General features: G+C 37.6%; 1 protein-coding gene across 2 annotated transcripts in view; it reads right to left on the minus strand.

Moving 5' to 3' along the window:
• RAD54 (DNA repair/recombination protein) overlaps positions 1-17,987 on the minus strand; it is a 254,808-nt gene that overhangs the window by 158,292 nt on the left and 78,529 nt on the right. For both annotated transcript variants that reach the window (XM_089386127.1, XM_089386128.1), the window contains 4 exons: positions 11,601-11,696; positions 11,351-11,401; positions 10,576-10,650; positions 10,339-10,425 (listed from right to left, as the gene is read on the minus strand). In XM_089386127.1, the coding sequence (XP_089242253.1) occupies positions 10,339-10,425; positions 10,576-10,650; positions 11,351-11,401; positions 11,601-11,696 (309 nt within the window). The remainder of the gene's footprint in view (positions 1-10,338; positions 10,426-10,575; positions 10,651-11,350; positions 11,402-11,600; positions 11,697-17,987) is intronic.

Consider the following 17,987-nt stretch of genomic DNA (forward strand, 5'->3'; position numbering starts at 1 on the left):
TACATTCAGACGTATGTGGGCCTCTCTCTTCTCCATCCCTCATGAGACACAATTACTCTGTCACTTTCATAGATGACTATTCTCGGAAAACATGGATCTTTGTGAAGGAGGAGGCCTTCTCCAAGTTCATGGAGTTTAAGGCCTTGGTAGAAAACCAAACCGAGAAGAATATCAAAGCATTGAGGAGTGACAATGGCAGGGAATGTGTCTCCAATGCCTTTAGGGATGTGTGTGCCAAGGACGGCATTAGGAGAGCTTACAGCACCTCATAACCCTCAATAGAATGGGGTGGTTGAGAAGAAGAACAGTAGCATAGTTGGAGCGGCCAAGGCTATGTTGCATGACCAAAGGTTGCCCATGTTTTTGTGGGCAAAGGCATGCAACACTACAGTATTTCTGCAAAATTGGAGTTCTCACATGGTGCTTGGATGAGCTACACCGAAGGAGGATTTCATAGGTAAGAAGCCTGATGTTTCTTACTTCCGCATCATTGGGACAAGAGCTTACTGCCATTTGTCCAAAGAGACTTGGAAGAAGTTAGAGCCCACAGCTCAAAAGGGAATTTTCATGGGTTACTATGAGGCAACTCGTGGATACTAGGTGTACATACCATCACTCAAGAAGACAGTTATTAGGCAGGGCGTGAAATTTGAGGAGGATAGAGCTCTGAGGGAGTCCTTGGAGTAAGAGTAGGTTGGAGTGCCTGACGACGAGCTTCTTGCTCCCAAGTAGGAGCCTCAACCAGTACCACAGACTAAGTCTCAGCCACGTGGTAACCAGGTTGTACAGTAGGATTACAAGGAGTCATTACAGGATAAGGAGGAGAGACCAAGGCGAGTGGAGGCAACCACTCAGCCAGTGACTCCCAACACAAGTAGGAGGAGAGCCAAGTGGGCCAATCAAGAGGCCCAGGAGCGAGTTGAAACTCCTAGCTCTATGTTCAGGCAGAGCAAGCAGACGGATATATGGAATTGATCACTGAGTTGTTGGATACAAGTTTTCTTGTTATGAGCAGGCAGCCTCTCAGCAAGTTTGGCAGGATGCCATGGTGGAGGAAGCTTCCTCCATCATGAAGAATGACGTTCGGGAGATTGTGCCACGCCCAGAGGGCGAACCAATAGTAGGCTCGCGATGGGTGTACAAGGTGAAGCATGGAGAAAATGGGAGTGTGGAGAAGTACAAGGCCAAGTTTGTGGCCAAGGGCTTCTCACAAGTTGAGGGCATCAGCTATGATGAGACACTTGCCCCAGTGGCTCGTTATTCATCCATCAGGATGATTTGGGCACTAACAGCACAGATGGGGTGGAAGATCCACCAAGTGGACGTGAAGACAGCGTTCCTCACATGGTGGTTGAGGAGGAGATATATATGGAGTAGCCAGAGGATTTTGAGACTTATAATACAGACATTCACGTATGTTTGTTGAAGAGAGCTCTATATGAGCTCAAGCAGGCTCTGACAGCATGGTACACTCTCAATGATAGCTACCTTCAGGAATTGGGCTTCACTAAGAGTGAGGTAGATGCGAACCTGTACTACATCATGGTTGGAGAGCTTTCGCCCATTTCAGTGCTCTATGTTAGCAATCTTATATTGACTGGAGCAGATAGCTTGATGAAGGGTTGTAAGGCAAACCTTGCAAGGGAGTTTGAGATGAAAGATATAGGGCTTATGCACTATTCCCTTAGGCTGGAGGTATGGCAGGGTGATAGGAAAATCTTCTTGGGGCAGGGGTAGTACACTACAGATATCCTCAAGAGGTTTTATATGCAGGGTTGTAGGCCCCTGGCCACACCTCTAGTCACAAACTAGAGGAAGGTGGATGCTAGTAGAGCAGAGCGAGTAGATGACTGTGTACAGAAAGGGATAGTGAACCTACCGTACATGCCAATAGAGGAGTAGACAACAGATATCTTGACCAAGGCATTGGCAAGAGGCAGTTTCATCTATTTCAGAGATAAGTCGGGAGTTGTACAAAATCCCTTCCTCATTAAGAGGGAATGTTGAAAATGTGGTGAATGAAGATCTTTTGGCTTGTGCCTTAGCCAGTGAAGATCTTTTGGCTTGTGCCTCGATTTTGTCTCTCTAGAGTGAGTGCAAGCTCATGAGTTAGAATTCAATTAAAATGAGTTTATTTCCAGTTTACTAGAATGATCATCAAGATGGCATGCGTAGAGTTGGAGCCTCAATTAAGTGGAGTCTTCATCAGTTTGACTATAACACAAGGTGGCAGTTACAATTTCAATTAGAGTGAGTTAATCTTCAGTCTTGATTAAAGGAAGAACGAGTTAAGACTCCAAGTGTTGATTGGAGAGAGAAAGACTATCACTCTCAATTAACTCGCTATCAGAGCTTGACTTCTAAAAAATTAAAAATTGAACTGGACCTTCCTTGCAAGCTCGAATTGCATCTATAAAGGGAAGGACGAAGGCACATAATTTACACAAGTTTGTGAGATCATTCTCTAATTCTCGAGAGCACGGAATTGAGCATCAATTGTGCACAAGGATTTAGGAGATTGTAACCTACAAAATAGGGGCAAATTTGCACTAGGAAATAGGGCCACAAGTGCACAAGGAAATAGGGGCTCCAGTGCGCAAGGAAGTAGGAGTTGGGACCAGGCAAGAGGTGGGGAAAGTCAAGGCTAATTAGCAAGGGAACAGTTTCGTGCTAGAGGGTCTAGATCAAGCGGTGATGCTCCTAAGCAACCTGCATGGCTACCTCGTACGGTTGTACCATGACTTCCTGAACCTGAAAGTTGTCTTCCTATAAATTGTTGACTCCCTCTAAGCTTGTCGATTCCCTCTAAAGAGGGACTTCCTCATGATCTTCCTTAATCCCTCTGAAGCTTGACGCCCTGTGACTCCACATCGCAGGCCTTCTCGGCCCTCAAGGCCTCCACATGACCTTGACTCCAAGATCCTCACTTGGATCTCCAATGGTTGTCTCGTCCCTCTAACCATCTCGATCATACCTTCTTGGCCCCTCTCCTATCACAAGAAGAGATATGGCCCTTAATCGATCCCTCTAAGCTTAGATCTCTTCACATTGCACAAGACCTTTACACATGGATCATAATGAATCTCGCATTCTCTTTTGTTGATCTCCTATCAAGATCCTAGCACATCTAATGAATGAATCTCTCATCCATTTCACTTTGTTGATGCACAAGGCTGCAATTGTCCACAACTCCTCATGTGAACGATATATTCCATGTCTCACTAGGGTTGTTGATCCTAGCATTCACAACCCATACAAGCAATCTCCCATACTTAGTCAACTCTATTGGCATGGTTCTTCAAAGCATTGCTACTCCCTGCAATAGTTCCTATAGCTCCCTCTCAAAAATGTCACTTGTGCAAATCTTAGATCCAATTTCCCTTCTCAAAAATGATGTTCCGACACAGTGTTAAATTTCAGCACTAGACTCAGTGCACACACACCAGATCTAGTAAAAGCTTCCTATTAACTTTACACAACTAATGAATAAAAACACCAATGTGTCTAAAATTTACAGTGGAAACTTTAAAACTAACTATTAGATCATGCACAGTAACAAAAAATTCAGCCCCAAAAACAAAATTATTATGAGTCCTTAACATGAAAGTAGGGCTCCTATACAATGGATAATGGCCCTTGAGGAAATTAAATATACAATGGTTACCCTGGATCTGATCCAACGGATCAAGCCCTAGATCCGTCCTCAATCTAGCTGATTTGGGCCTCCTTTGTGTTAGTTTTTATAGCATCGGATGGTGTTCTAGTCTCGACAATTGTCAGAGAGGCTAAGAAACATTGGGACTCCAAAACCCAGAAAAGGTTTCAGGAAATTCCACCTAGAAATGCCTTAATTAAGTTAATTAATTAGTGATTATATTTTTCCTACGTCTAACTTAGGGAAAATTATTAATTAACAACAATTAATTGAGGAAGGTGAGATTTCTCTAGAAACCCACACGGATCAACTAAGAAATGATCTCAGCCATCGATTAAGTTTTAATCTTGGTCGTTGTAGTCCCAACTGGAGATTATAAGAAGTTGATGGGTAGATGGAGGAGCACACTTGAGATCGATTTCCTTGCGAACTTTGATTTCTCCAGAGAGCGGTAACAGTTGTCGAAGGATTCCAAGCCAAAGAAGGGAAGCAGAGACAGAGAGGGGTAGAGACAATGAGTCAAGAGGAAGTCTTCCAATTCTGGAGAGTTAGAAAGAGAAGGCCAAAAATTTTCTCCAGGAGTCTATTCAAAGATAGTGCAGAGCCTCAAAAGAGCAGTTTGATTCAGCTGAAGAGGAAGACGTTTACAGTTCCAGAGGTCGGGAAAGTTTTCCAGAGGGCCAGACAAGCATTTTCCCAGTCAGCAGCAGGCAGGACGGCTAGATTGGCAGTGGATTCAAGAAGTGTGTTTGGAAGGCAACGCTAGGGTGACACAAGTCCTACGCAGATCACTTGGACGGCTAGCCTTTCAAAGGTCAAATAATGTCGAGATTGGTCACAGAGGATAAAATCCCTCAGTGATTTTTTACAATATTTCTCTTGGATAGATTCCCCAGTTTAGCGATATTTATTGCACTCGGAATTTCTCACTGCTGCTTAATAATAAAAACCCTTAGTTGTTGCACCAGTTCTCCCACATTGGGTTTTTCCGGGGACTTTTGTCCAAAAATAACAGTGTTATAATTTTGTGTGTGTCAGTGTTTTCTCAGTTTCCAGTTTATCCTCGCAGTATTGTTATCTATGAAGATTGCAGTGTGATTAATTCATTGTTGTTGTAGCAATAAACGGTTAAATTAATTTACAGTTAGAAGAATTAATTCAAGTTGCTGCAATAGGATTTTAATAGTTAAATTTTCACACTTTGCTGCTTTGTGCTTTTTCCTTGGACCCAGCAGAAGCGAGTATCTCACTCACAGCAATATTACTCATGCAGATCTCTTGCTTACTTCAGAGAATCTCTCTCTCAATGTCTCATGCTCCATCACATCTTTGTGCCCTCTTGGCACTTCTAGCCCTCTCCACCCTGCTCGGCTCTCTTGCCAAGCACGAGAATGAATCACTCACCCTTGTACTCATACTTTTCCAAAGGGTGTAATACCATGTGTCTATACCATGGGTTTTCAAAATACCATGGGTCATCAAAATACTATGGATCTATACCATATGTCATCAAAATACCATAGGTCTACGGGTGCAAAGCCCCATCACCTAGCCCACTTGCCCCACATGTGAAAATAAACCCGATGCTACCCAAAACATCAACATAAGGCACAATTAACAAGGTATAAAATAATGATGTATTTGAAAGAGGGGAACATGTGTTTCTCTTCATAGGCAGCCAGCCTCGAGCTAGCCATGCGATGTACATTTCCTGCAGCATTAATAGAAGCATTTATAATTCTCTCCACATGCTTATTTTAGATGTGACTGTACTCTTAAAAAACCTAAATTGGTATCAGACCAGGTTCAACAACGATTCCCAGCATTGCCCATGCTAGTGTCAATCTAATTGCAGATGAAAAGTTCATGTCCAACCATGAGGAAGGTAGCAAGCAAAACAACATCCTAAATCGAAAATCCTAAGCATAAAGCTGTGAAAGTATGGCTTAGTAATTGTCAAAATTTAAAGAAAACTAAATATTTTGATAGGACATAGTGACATTTAATAACATAAGAAGAGGGGGTTAAACAGTTCAGAGCCAAACAAAGAACATCGAAAGTGACTGACGGTCTTTGAACAAAAACAGCACCAACAAGCAACTAAAAAATGGTGTAAAAGACACCCATGACTGCAGTAAATGCATTGTCAACCTTGCTCAAGGGTATCATAGATGCCCCAGCCACAATGTGATGCTGTGTGAAGATTAAAACTGATTACTGTGAAGATTAAGCATTGACTTGAGTGCATGAAGTTGTGAGAGTATCGTTGTGGCAACCACCATTGAAAGTTAAATTTGTTACAAATAGAATACCAATAGACATTTAGTCAAAGCGGACCTGCTAGTGAAGTAGCAGTTATGAAGGAATTTAAAATATAGTTTATGGATTTATACACAGTTGTTACAATGTTAGCAGCATTTGAAAGTGAAGTGACCATATTAGCAATTGATGTGGGAATAAACTCATGACTCCCATAAATAATGGTGGCTTGTAATAAGAAAAAAAAACAATCCCATCTGACACGTGGAATAATCTTACTAAACATTGGAGCTTGTGGCAATGTCATGAAGCAGTTTTAACAGCGAGGAGTCAATCAGCATAGCACTAGTCAATCTGTGAATTTGTACAGCAGTTGTGGATCCCAGTTCAAAGATCGTGGCTTCCAGTCTGAACAAATCCTGGCATGCAAAATTTGTTTGATGTCTCAGAAACAACCAACGATTTTTGTCAGAGATTGCAGCAACAAAAAAGACCCACAATTTGTGTCTCTGGCAATTTCCAAGTAATTTCACAATGTTTTTGCAGTGATGTTGTGAAGTCCACCATATATTCTAGTCTAAGTTACCAGAAACGCCTGAAGAATTTGTTGGAAATGCGGATCCCCGTTTCCGAAATGGAAACGGATATGATCCTTGTTCGAAACGCCATAAAGACATTTTTGTGCCATTTCAAAAATCGGAAACTTTGGATTTGGAATTGGATACATTTCCAAGGGTTTTTAATTTTTTTGGATCTGTTTCCGGAAATCCAGAAATGGATCCAAAAAAATCATGATCGGAATCCACCCTTAAAATGTTAAAAAGCATGAAAATTTGTATAGCCATAAATAAGTAATAAAAATGAAGAAATCATATTTGCAAATAAACTCACCATAAACAGTCTCATAACGTCTCTTCTAAATCTTTAGAAACAACACTCCATATATTTATCAAAGATTCTTACTACTAAGAAAAAGATAGATGTTCAAAAATACAAACAAAAGGGTTTGATGAATGTCTTCGTAAAGAGATTTATTTGAGCGATTAATTTTCAGTTTGGTTAAGGTTTTGTTAATTGTCATTGATTTTGCTCTTGATTTCATAAATCCCTCCAATATAACAAATCTTCTCTAGCCAATCTTTTGCCTGCATATAGTCAAGAGACCAAGCTGACGTTGAGAAGATTGAAATGTTCAAATAGGTCTTGACAGAATATCCCAATGATCCCATGGGACTTTTAATTGCCATGCAAGGAAGATAGATACCATTTGCCATGCATGACACGTTCTTTGAAGGAGTTGGATCCAAAAGCACAAAGGTTGTATCATTTCTGATTACATTACTATTGATGATGATAATATGTTGAATGTTATAATAATCACTAATGACGATGACAATATTTATGTTGAATTGACGATGATGATTTGTTTATGTCGAATTCATGATGATTATGTATTTTTAGATATAGAATCTAAATTCTAAAAGATGAATGGTAATATGAAATATATATATATGTGTGTGTGTGTGTGTGTGTGTGTTGTTTCCTTGCCGTATTGTATCCGGATATTTTGAGAATTTTCCGTATCCATTTCAAACCCCGTATCCATATCCATTTCAGTGCAACTTAGATTCTCGTGCATCCGAAGATGTTTTGTAAACAATAATCAGTTTCAGAAGTGGCATGACACTACTCCAATAATATTTTCTAATTTGTTTGAAAAATGATAAACAAAAGTATTAAATATGTGTACAGTAATGTCAGTGACAATTTCTTTAGGCATGGCAACCTACTCGGAAGGTACAGATATATGAAGTTTGAACCAAAAAATTTTGGTATTAGTTTCCAATCTATTGGTATTAGTTAGTCCCTAATAATGAGGCACTTACATCAAACATATTGCAAAAGTGAAATATTTATGGACCTGGGTAGTGCAATCTTTGCAAAGCACATAATGAATCTAACTACTATGGCATCACGTCATGCCTATTTCTGCCCAAACTGTATGTTAAAAGTGATGAATGCTCCAACCTATGTCATGCAATGTAAGTGGAACCTAGGTACGTCACCCACGGTCACCTTAACGACCTACCTTGCCTCTTTAGGTCAGCTCTTCTCTGGCTTTGAGGGCATAAACAATATGAAGCAAGGTGAGATCATTAGTAACCCTAGTGAACGAATTGGTTTTTGAAAAAAAAGGAAAATAGTAGCGATGGAGGGATATGAAGACCAATGCCAATGTCCAAGGGAGATGGAATCAAGGGAAAGTTAAGAAACTTAAGACGAGAGGATATCATGAAGCATGACCCTCCTTAGGTTGGTTTCCCAGAACAATGCATTGAGGAAGAGAAATGTCATTTTTTCCTACGAACCTAGCACCCGGCAATTCATTGACCTAGCACATTGTAGATCTAGAGATAAATATTGGTCTAAGCTCAGTCCGCTGGTTTTTGTTTGTGTTCACGGTCAGTGACAACAAAATTCAAAAACAATCACTGGTGCGGAAAAAAAAGAATAAAATCCACCATTTAGATCAAGATAATACATAATTCGTCCACGGGGTCTTGGATAGATGGTGATCGGGTGCTCTGTTAAGGCACTCCTTGATGTGAAGTCACCAGTTCAATTCCCCGACCCAATCGGGGTGATATATTGGACATGATGAAGATGTAGCCTTGCCAAGCTTACAAAGAAAAAGATAATACATAATTCAAAGTTTTCAAAAATTTAAAAACATGGGATAAAATTATGACCTTATGAAACAGCAAACATATATAATAAAATTTCAAACCATTGTTAAACATACATGTTAAGTCTATTAAAATTACCTTTTATTCTTATTTTCACCTTATAAATTATGAATTTTATCAATTGTATTTCAGTTTTCATTAATGACTTTGAATTGGATTAGAATTTATTCGAAAAATGAATTGCAACTCAATTCTCTTAAAATCATCTTGAACCAAAATCTAAGAACATGATCAAATTCACCAATTTTCAAATTTTAAGAAGAAAAATTGCAGACCATAATGACATGAGATCTAAGATTGAACTTGCAATTAGCACCATTTAGAGATTGACCTCTACAAGTGTGCAGATCATTGTTTGTGCACATTCTTTTGTACCTCTTGAAAATCGATCTTGTTAGTTATGGATATTCCACCATTTCTATGTAATTTTAGTGTACTATACTTTTATGCATTACAAGCATCTTGTTTTTTAATACATTTTTACTATATAACTACATGATTACAAATTTCCTTCCAATATTGAAACATTACTATGCATTGCAACAGAGTTTGATACACAGTCAAGCTACTTGATGCCATGCAAAGGGATAATTAAAAAGTCGATAAATGCTGACAACCATATATACTATGCTACTTATTCTGTCTTATCAATTACTTGAAGAAATTCGATAAAGGACCACTAATATAAGTTACAGATATTGTAGGATGATGCCAAGCGATTGTGAAATCAGGACTACTAGAATGATTGGAAATGCAAAAAACATTTCATACCATAGACAATACTCCACCTAGAGGTTTACAAATTTTCATGCTAGCAAAGTGTAGCAATGCTATTTACTCCTCGTCAACAATGTTCCAAACTAATAACAATGAGCAAGAAGGCATTCAACCCAGAAGTTGCATGCACAATCAGACAATATAATATAGTTTAATTAATGTCCAAAAGTAAACAAAAAAGGTCAACAGGGCTAGAAAGGAAAAACAAGTCATGATAGTGGTATGGCAATGCCAAGGGAACACATAAGTGCCAAAAGTAAGGAAATACAATTAAAACTGAGTTCGGTAGTAAGTAGCAAGAGGTAACCCAAGAAGGTAAACCCTAACAGAGAAACACTACTCTATATTAAAGTTAAATGTAGAAGTAGGGGTGGAAGAGGATCTATCTCGATTCTCTGTCATTATTTACAACCATGCATGTACCAATAAAAAGCATGATAATGTCCTCTAGGGAACGCTCACAGCTAAGAGGACCCAACTGGGCAATCCTCTGAGGAGCCCCAAGGCAATCAGCAGAAACCCTCCTAACATCTGACCTCAAACAGAAAAAGCTAGTACTGGGCCACTGCCTGCTCGATCTGGACCATTGGAAGTACTAGTATTGAAGCAGAGTAGAGTAGGTATGATTCTGGGGCTTCGTGTAAGTGAGTTGCCTTTGAACAGAATGAAAGAAGAAAAGAGGGAGGAGGCTTTAAATATGTATTTCACCTTTCCGGTTCATTATTCAAATATTCCTTTCATTTAGACAACTCTAATTTTCATTAACTGAATCACAAATGATTTGCTCAATGTTCTTTCCTTTTCCCTTATCAAACTTTTCAATGGAGTGCTCCTTGCTTTCTCTTCAAATCAGCTACTAGAAGTTCTATATCACAGTAATAAGCATAGACACAGACTTACTTTTGGATGGTTACAAAGTTTTTTCAGGGCTGTAATAGAGGCCAGAACTTTGCAGCGTTTGGTTTGATCCTGAAGTACCTGTTTCACCTGGAAACAATAGAAATTTTTACGGTTATATTGCTGAATAGATCAAAAGAATAAAGTGAGAGACTCAACCTTAAGGAAATACTGATCAAAAAAACAGTTCAAATAACATGGAATATGTTCAAAAGAAATGCTGATGGCAGATATGTATACATTCTTAGACTCAATAAAATGTCGATAGAGATTAGCTTGAAGATCCGTTAACCTGCAGCAAACCACCTCCACGATCTGCAAAAGGAATTCATCCAAAGGTAGAGTTATTTAAAGTAATCAAGCCACTCATACTTATAAATAATGATAGATAAAGACAATCAGAAAGGATCAAAATGGTTGTCCGCAATAAAAGGGCTCTGGGCTTTCCATGACAAATGGGGCAAGGGCAGCCTTGAAAATGTAAAAAAAGGAGACGGCAGATTGAGACTCCAAAACGAAATCTGCAGCATTATCTAAAGCAGTTTTTTCCTGATAATCAGTAAGAAAACAAGAGATTGGATACTCCCATCTTTCTAGATGTTTACAACTTTTGAATCTAAGATACATCATAACTGAAAGAGACCTCAATCAAGAAATGAGAATTTGGCTTGCATACTAGAGCATCATCAAAACATGTGCCAGAAAGTCGAGAATCTTAACATTGTTCCTGATTTCACTATTCACAGGAGATGTCAACATTGAGTTCTCCTACACACGATTATGATGTATGGTCTAAAGTCTTCACAGTAAGACTGAAAATGATAGTGAAAACACATATTATCATGTTTCCTCTTAGAAGAAACCTACAACTAACTTACCAAGTACTGTTTGGCTCTCGTGAAGATTTCACTCAATAAAAATCAGTTGCACTCTTATAGGAATTGCAAAAAAGTTAAACAGCAATTATTACCTGTTGACAAATAAATAGTTAATGATAAGAGAGAGCAGTAATTACCTTTGGAGGTAGATGATTGGATAACAATGCATTTGTTCGGCGCAAGATAAACTGCAGAAATACATACATTTTAGCTTGTGGAAACATAATGTATATTCAATCATGAAAACAAACAAAGACTAGCTCAAAAATATCTGGTTTTGTTGAATCAGAACCACATTTAAGATAATCACGCATAACATGTCCTTGTTGCTAGCCCAGATAAAACTTAGAAAATCTCCACCAAACAATGCAAGCACATCACACATACCTGATTGACTTTTTCGCTAAGTTTTGCAGAACGATCTGTACCTAACATCCTCTCTTCATCACTTGCAGTCGGCTCTCGTCCACGAAGAATTGGTATCTTATCCCCAAGAAAAAAATGGCCCAAATTATGTCAGACACAAAGTAACAAATTCGACACAAAATTTTATCAGTAGTTGATGTGTTACAAATTTCTAATACCCAATGCATAGAGTAAGAGAAAAGGAGAGCCAATATAAAATAGCTCTACAATAGGACTACAAAAAAGGGCATCTATACTAGTAGAATTCTGTTCTTGCAATGAAATGCTTAAGGACAAGCATCAATTAGAACCCTGTTTTATATATGTACATGTCAATATTTATGCATATGCAGGTAGATATGTATGTATGAGTATATCAATGTTATATTTATCAGTCTGAAATTTAAATTATCAACAATATTGGGAAAAAATTCAGAAATTAATGATAAACTTGAAAATAAATTGATATCTAAGACAACGATATGCATTAAAATCAGGTTTAGATATAATAACATAAAATAAAAATAAAATAAATAAATGAAACTAAACATGCCTAATCAGCATTCTTGCTTGAGTGAAGGGTACATTTTTACTAGGGTCGTGACAGAGGAGTTCAACAACATATAACACCAACATCACTAAATGTCAGTTCCATACCCTCATGCATCACAAAATCCAAGAAAAAACATTGCAACCCTGCCAATCTTAAAACCCTGAAAACTGTTAAGTCTGCTGAAATTTGAATGCCATCTAACATTCTTCTTTACCCATATGAAATCCAATGAGGTTGGAACTACTCTCAAACATCCTGAAACAATTAATGGTAATGTTAGAAATTCAAGTAAAAGTATGACAATCAAAGATAAATCATTGCATGAGATGAATCATGGGAAATGAAAACAACTGATTTCCCCTTGTTTGCATGGTGGAAAACAGTCACAATATCCTCAGAGCTCAATCCCCTAACTCACTTTCGAAAAATGAGAGTTAAATGACCAAGAATTTGGTTTTCAAGAGATAATGATAGAGACAGGGTGATAATTTCCAAATTTATTGTGATAATTACCTAAATTATCACAATAATTTCAAAAAGGGAAAATTATCACGATATATATATTGCCACTATTATTGCCAAGGTTAGTTTTGGTGATATTAATATAATAATTTCGATAATATCGCAATAAGTGCAACACTTAATTGTGTGTGTATGTGTGTGTGTGTGTGTGTAATACTCTCTAACAACACAGTCGGGTAGCTCAAGTGGTTGGGTGTTTGAGTTTCATGCAAGAGGTCCTAGGTCAATCCATCCTAGCCAACTGCCTTTGTTGCATGCCTCACTCAATGTACCTACTCTGTCATGCTCTATAATCAGCACCAACAATTTTACACCAGGTATTGTTACCCAACAAAAGTGGGTAATTCACAAGAGAAAACTTTTCTCCTCATTTGATAGCTAGTCCACCAGTAGCCCTATGATGGCCCACAAATAGCTTTACATCAGAGCTCTCCACTTATGCCCCAATCAATGCTCTCTCCCATCTAACACAATTCTTCAAGCAAGGCGGGTGATTTGTCAAAAGGTACACTTAAATTCTTGTAATCATGTGCTTTCATTTAATGTTTAGGGCATACTAATATGGATCACAGGCCAAGCTAGAAGATTGATCACTTTTGATTGTATGCTTGTTCCCATGCTTCACCTGGGAGGTTATCCTTTGTCCCCAGTCCAGTGTGACCTCTCCCGAGATCCTTCATTTAGGAGGGGCACTAATAGGAGGCATTGAATGAAGTAACATGCCCCAGGTAATCCATACTTACCACATCCCATAATTCCCTTATTTTTCACATCCATTCTTTGGGTTGATTGTCACTTCTCATTGGGACTGGCACCTTTTATCTTCATCTCTAAGTCAAGGCCTAAAAATTTTCCCCAAGAGGATGATGCAGCTAAAAGAATGATAAAAGCAAATAAAGCCACAAATAAAGAAGAAAAATGCAAAATATGGATCGGACTTAGTAAGCACATGAGCAAAATCCTAGCATCAGCTTCACCCCCCTCATTACCCATCGCCTAATTCCTCAACATTCCATGTTAAATCATAAAGGAACTCTTAAATGTCCCAACCTCAATGAGTGAGAAACTGCTACATCTTTAAGAGGTATTAAAAAAGTATAAAGCAAGCTTGGTCTGTTATGCTCCGCACAAAAGAAAAATAAATCAATAAAGTAAAAGGTGCACAAGATGGGTGGAAAAAGCACGCTGAAGAGGGGTAACTCATGCCAACATGATTGCGCCCTCTTCTCATTATAGTACTCGGAGATGTTGGACCCCTCTAGTTGGTACCATGGTTATTGTCATCTTCCTTGAAGTCTTGCCCACTCCATCACCATCATTGTAACATACACATATGGATTGATGGGTCTACCTGTGACATGTCCTTCCCCTTGGTGCTGGAATAAGCCAATATGGCTAAGCACATAATCATCCCTAACACAAGTATGGTAACTTGCTTACAAATCCTAAGCTAGAAAGACATCGAAAGGCAAGGTTTGTGTGAACTATTTTTGTGCCCCTAACATTGAATATGGTTAACAACAATTCTTTAATGGTTTTTGTCCCTGATGATGTTGATCTCACTTGATCTTGAAGGTATGTTTAAGGTGGTTCATTACTCATGCAGCAGAGATCCTTTGAAGGAAGACATGACATTTATCCAGTACTTTTCAGAGGGCATTGGCCCATTGTTGAGAGCAGACATGACCTTGTAGCCCCAGCGTTGCCCTCATGAGATGGACGTTGGGCCTTGATGAGACTCCATATGGTCGTAATATGTATGGCCCTTGCTACACCTCTAAATACAAAAACGGTGTACCAGGAAGCCAAAGCACTGGATTATTTTTATGTGCCTAGATGGAACCAAGACGCCCCCAGGTTGGCCTTCACCCTATTTGATGGATGTTGCCTTGTTCCAGAGCCTAGATGAGGATGATTATCACTGAGATGTTTTGGCAGATCTAGAACACCATGCCCATGTGCCAATGCTTGCCTAAAATCTTTCCACAACACCCCCATGTGCCCTAGAAAGGTGACAAAGGCCTTCTTGGAGATGACATCATGGTGGAAGAGGAGTTATAAGGAGAGATACCCATGTACTTTTGTTAATTTTAGTTAACAATGGTATGTTCTATGCTTAGCACAATTTACTTCAGTGTTCCTTAGCAGCCCAATAACAATTTCCAATTTCCAATGGCAATCACAATAATCACATTGACAGTAAAAGCAGATAGAACATGAAACAAAATGTTAATGACAAAGCAAGACAAGTGGACACCAGATTTGGCAGATGCCAGGGAAAAACCCCAACTTTCCTCTTATTTTACATTACCTTGATTAAATTTTATTACCATTGGCAAATTCTGTTAATGCTGACAAAAGGTTGTTCCTATATATAGAAATACAAATATATGGATGCAACTCATGATAAATAAATACAATAATAAGATTCTTGTTACAATGTGTTAATATTCATTCCATATCATATAATGCACGTAGCAAGTACGGACATAGATTTGTATGACCCAAACATCTCAGAAAAATAAGGATTAAATAAATTAGCCTCCTTGGACATGTTTGAGAAGCAGAAAATATATACCAACAAATGAAAACAAAAGGTAGTCACAAAAGAATTGTGAAAATATACTTGTTTAAAAGGAAATTTCAAACATTGGACAAGGGTCAGAGACTTGCATGAGTGGAGTAGAGGAAGACAGGTGAACCCTCTATGGATTTCCACCCACTTTTGTCAATATTCCTTTATTAGCCATGGTGAATCGGTAACTCATTGGACTAATCTAGGCGAGGCCCGGGATCAAACCTAGTGGCTGCCACTATAACACCAAGAGTATATCCAATAGCGCGCAAGCCAGATATACCAGATATTTATGACCTTGCAAGAGTCGAGACCCCACGGATAAGGGGGAGCTTACTACTTGAGCCTTATCATAACAGGGCAAATGTGTCTCCCTGTGAGATTTGAAACCGAGTGGAGGGGATAACATCCCAATGAACTAACCACCATGTCGTCCCACTCGGGGACCACTTTTGTCAATATTACAATCAAATAATAAAGAGAATACAATACGCAGTTCTTTCCAAAATTCTTGAGTGACTTAAATTGTGTTGGTATAGTGTGAACATTTCTTTCTTCTCAGACAGTATTCATTGTTTTATTCTTCTTAAATCAGAAAGGCGTGCATGGAAAAACAAAGAAAAGATTGTAGATCAACTTGAGTAGAAGAGCATGTTTAAACCCTAGGAAATAGGAAAAACATTTTATCATTGCATCGAGAAGCACTCTACAACCTAGTATGAGGGATATGATGTCAACTATCATTACATTTAAGAATAATAAAATAAAACTTACATTAGCAAATTAAAAAGTAGTAATACCAAAAAAAACAATGTCAACCATAAACAAAATACTTCAACTTCCACCTTAATTTTACATCAACTTTATTTAGGGAGAAAGAAATTGAAAATAAAATAATAATGTTATGAATAAAAATATATATAAAATAATACAAATAATGTAAAACTATAATAATAATAAATAATGATTAATTAGTAACTAGTTAATGAAAAGGTATGTCCCTAAGGACATAACTATTGGTGAAGAGGTACCTGCCTAGGGTATATAAGCAACCTCTCACCCTCATTGTAAACATATCATCAATTCTTTATATAATATTCAATATACAATTATTTGCCCTACAATGGATGTTCTTGTCTTCGAAGTATTTTGAAGATCACTATTGCATATACGAACTTTGTTCGTTACATTGGTATCAGAGCCACAATGGCAGATCCCGACCTTTGGTCATCAACCTTGTTGTCGTCATGATTTAACTGTTTTGCTCCACTAGTCTTGGAGATTCTCCATTCTACTAGATTCGTTATCAGGCCTTTGGCCATTAAAAATCTATATATATATATATATATATATATATATATATATATATATATAAGTTAAGCATATATAACAAAAAAAGCTATAAAAAAGAATAAAAAAAGAGAGTCAAAAAAAAATATTATTAAAAAAAAAAGGTAAATAAGAAATAATATAGGGAAAAAAAACAAATTCAAAAAAAAAAAGGAAAAAAAAGCTATATAAAAATAAATAAATATATAAAAGTAAAAAAAAACAAAAAACAATTATAAAAAACAAAATTGTTTAAAAAATAACAAAAAATAAAAACAACACACTTGGCCCATAACACCCGCTAGGCCAGACGACTATCGCAGCCTGACCGTTAGCCACCGCAACAACCACCTTATCCAATGCTACTATCGCCCACGTGACCACCCTAAGCCGCAGCCTTCTCCCTGTCCACGCACTACTATTCCATAGACCATCGTTTGCAACCAACTCACCGTTGACTAGCATATTCGCAAGAGGCTTCTCAATCGAGAAGAAACACCGCCACCCGAATGTTGCCACTATCCACCAACGTTGCCACTGTTCCGCCAGCCACCCTTTCCCTACTAACACTCTGTCGATCTCAATCTTCAGTCTATGCCACTAGAAAATTGCGCTCGTTCAATTCATTGTACAACTAGTCAGTGTGTCATGTTTTGTACAAAATCAATTTAATTGAATGTCCAGGCCTATGTTATTAGCCTCTCATCTCTACTAACTGTCATCCACCTTAACCAAAGTCGTTGTACTGTATGGTCAATGCATCGTACCATATGATCAATTGCGTCGTACTGTATGGTCAATGCACTCTATAATAATTAATAGAGTTTATTAACATATATACAAAGTAAAAAGTAGAGTATTGAAAAGTTAAAAAGAAAATAGCATTAAAGTGAGGAGGCTATATTTTGAACATAATTAAAACTTTGAAGTCCAATCATTTCGAAGGTTTTCCTTTCTTTTTAGGGAAAAGGAAAAGTATTATTATAAGTATTAAAAAAATTATTATAAGTTAAAAAAAAAGGATCACCTGTATGAAGGAGTTTTGAAGCAAGAAAGAGTATTATAATAAAATAATAACGAAAGTATTTAAGTAATATATCAAAGATGGAGTTCGAATCTAATTCAATAATGAAGGAAGGATGATTTTCCTATGAGGTATTTTAATCACACGTCATGAGTTAATTACATTAAGAGGGATTAGCCAAGGGAAAAAGTTAATATCGCTATTAGTACAAGCAACGACGAAAATTACATAAATATTAAGTTGGCAAATCCACTGTTAATTTCAAATGCCAATGTAGGCGAAACAACAATTTTTTTGGGCAAAAAAAAATAATAATAATAATAATTAATATATATATAGATATATATATATATAATTAATGATTTA

This window comes from Pinus tabuliformis, chromosome Q (assembly GCF_031772625.1).
Source record: "Pinus tabuliformis cultivar Carrire ecotype Pingquan chromosome Q, CPIR1, whole genome shotgun sequence".
Taxonomy (NCBI): Eukaryota; Viridiplantae; Streptophyta; class Pinopsida; order Pinales; family Pinaceae; genus Pinus; species Pinus tabuliformis.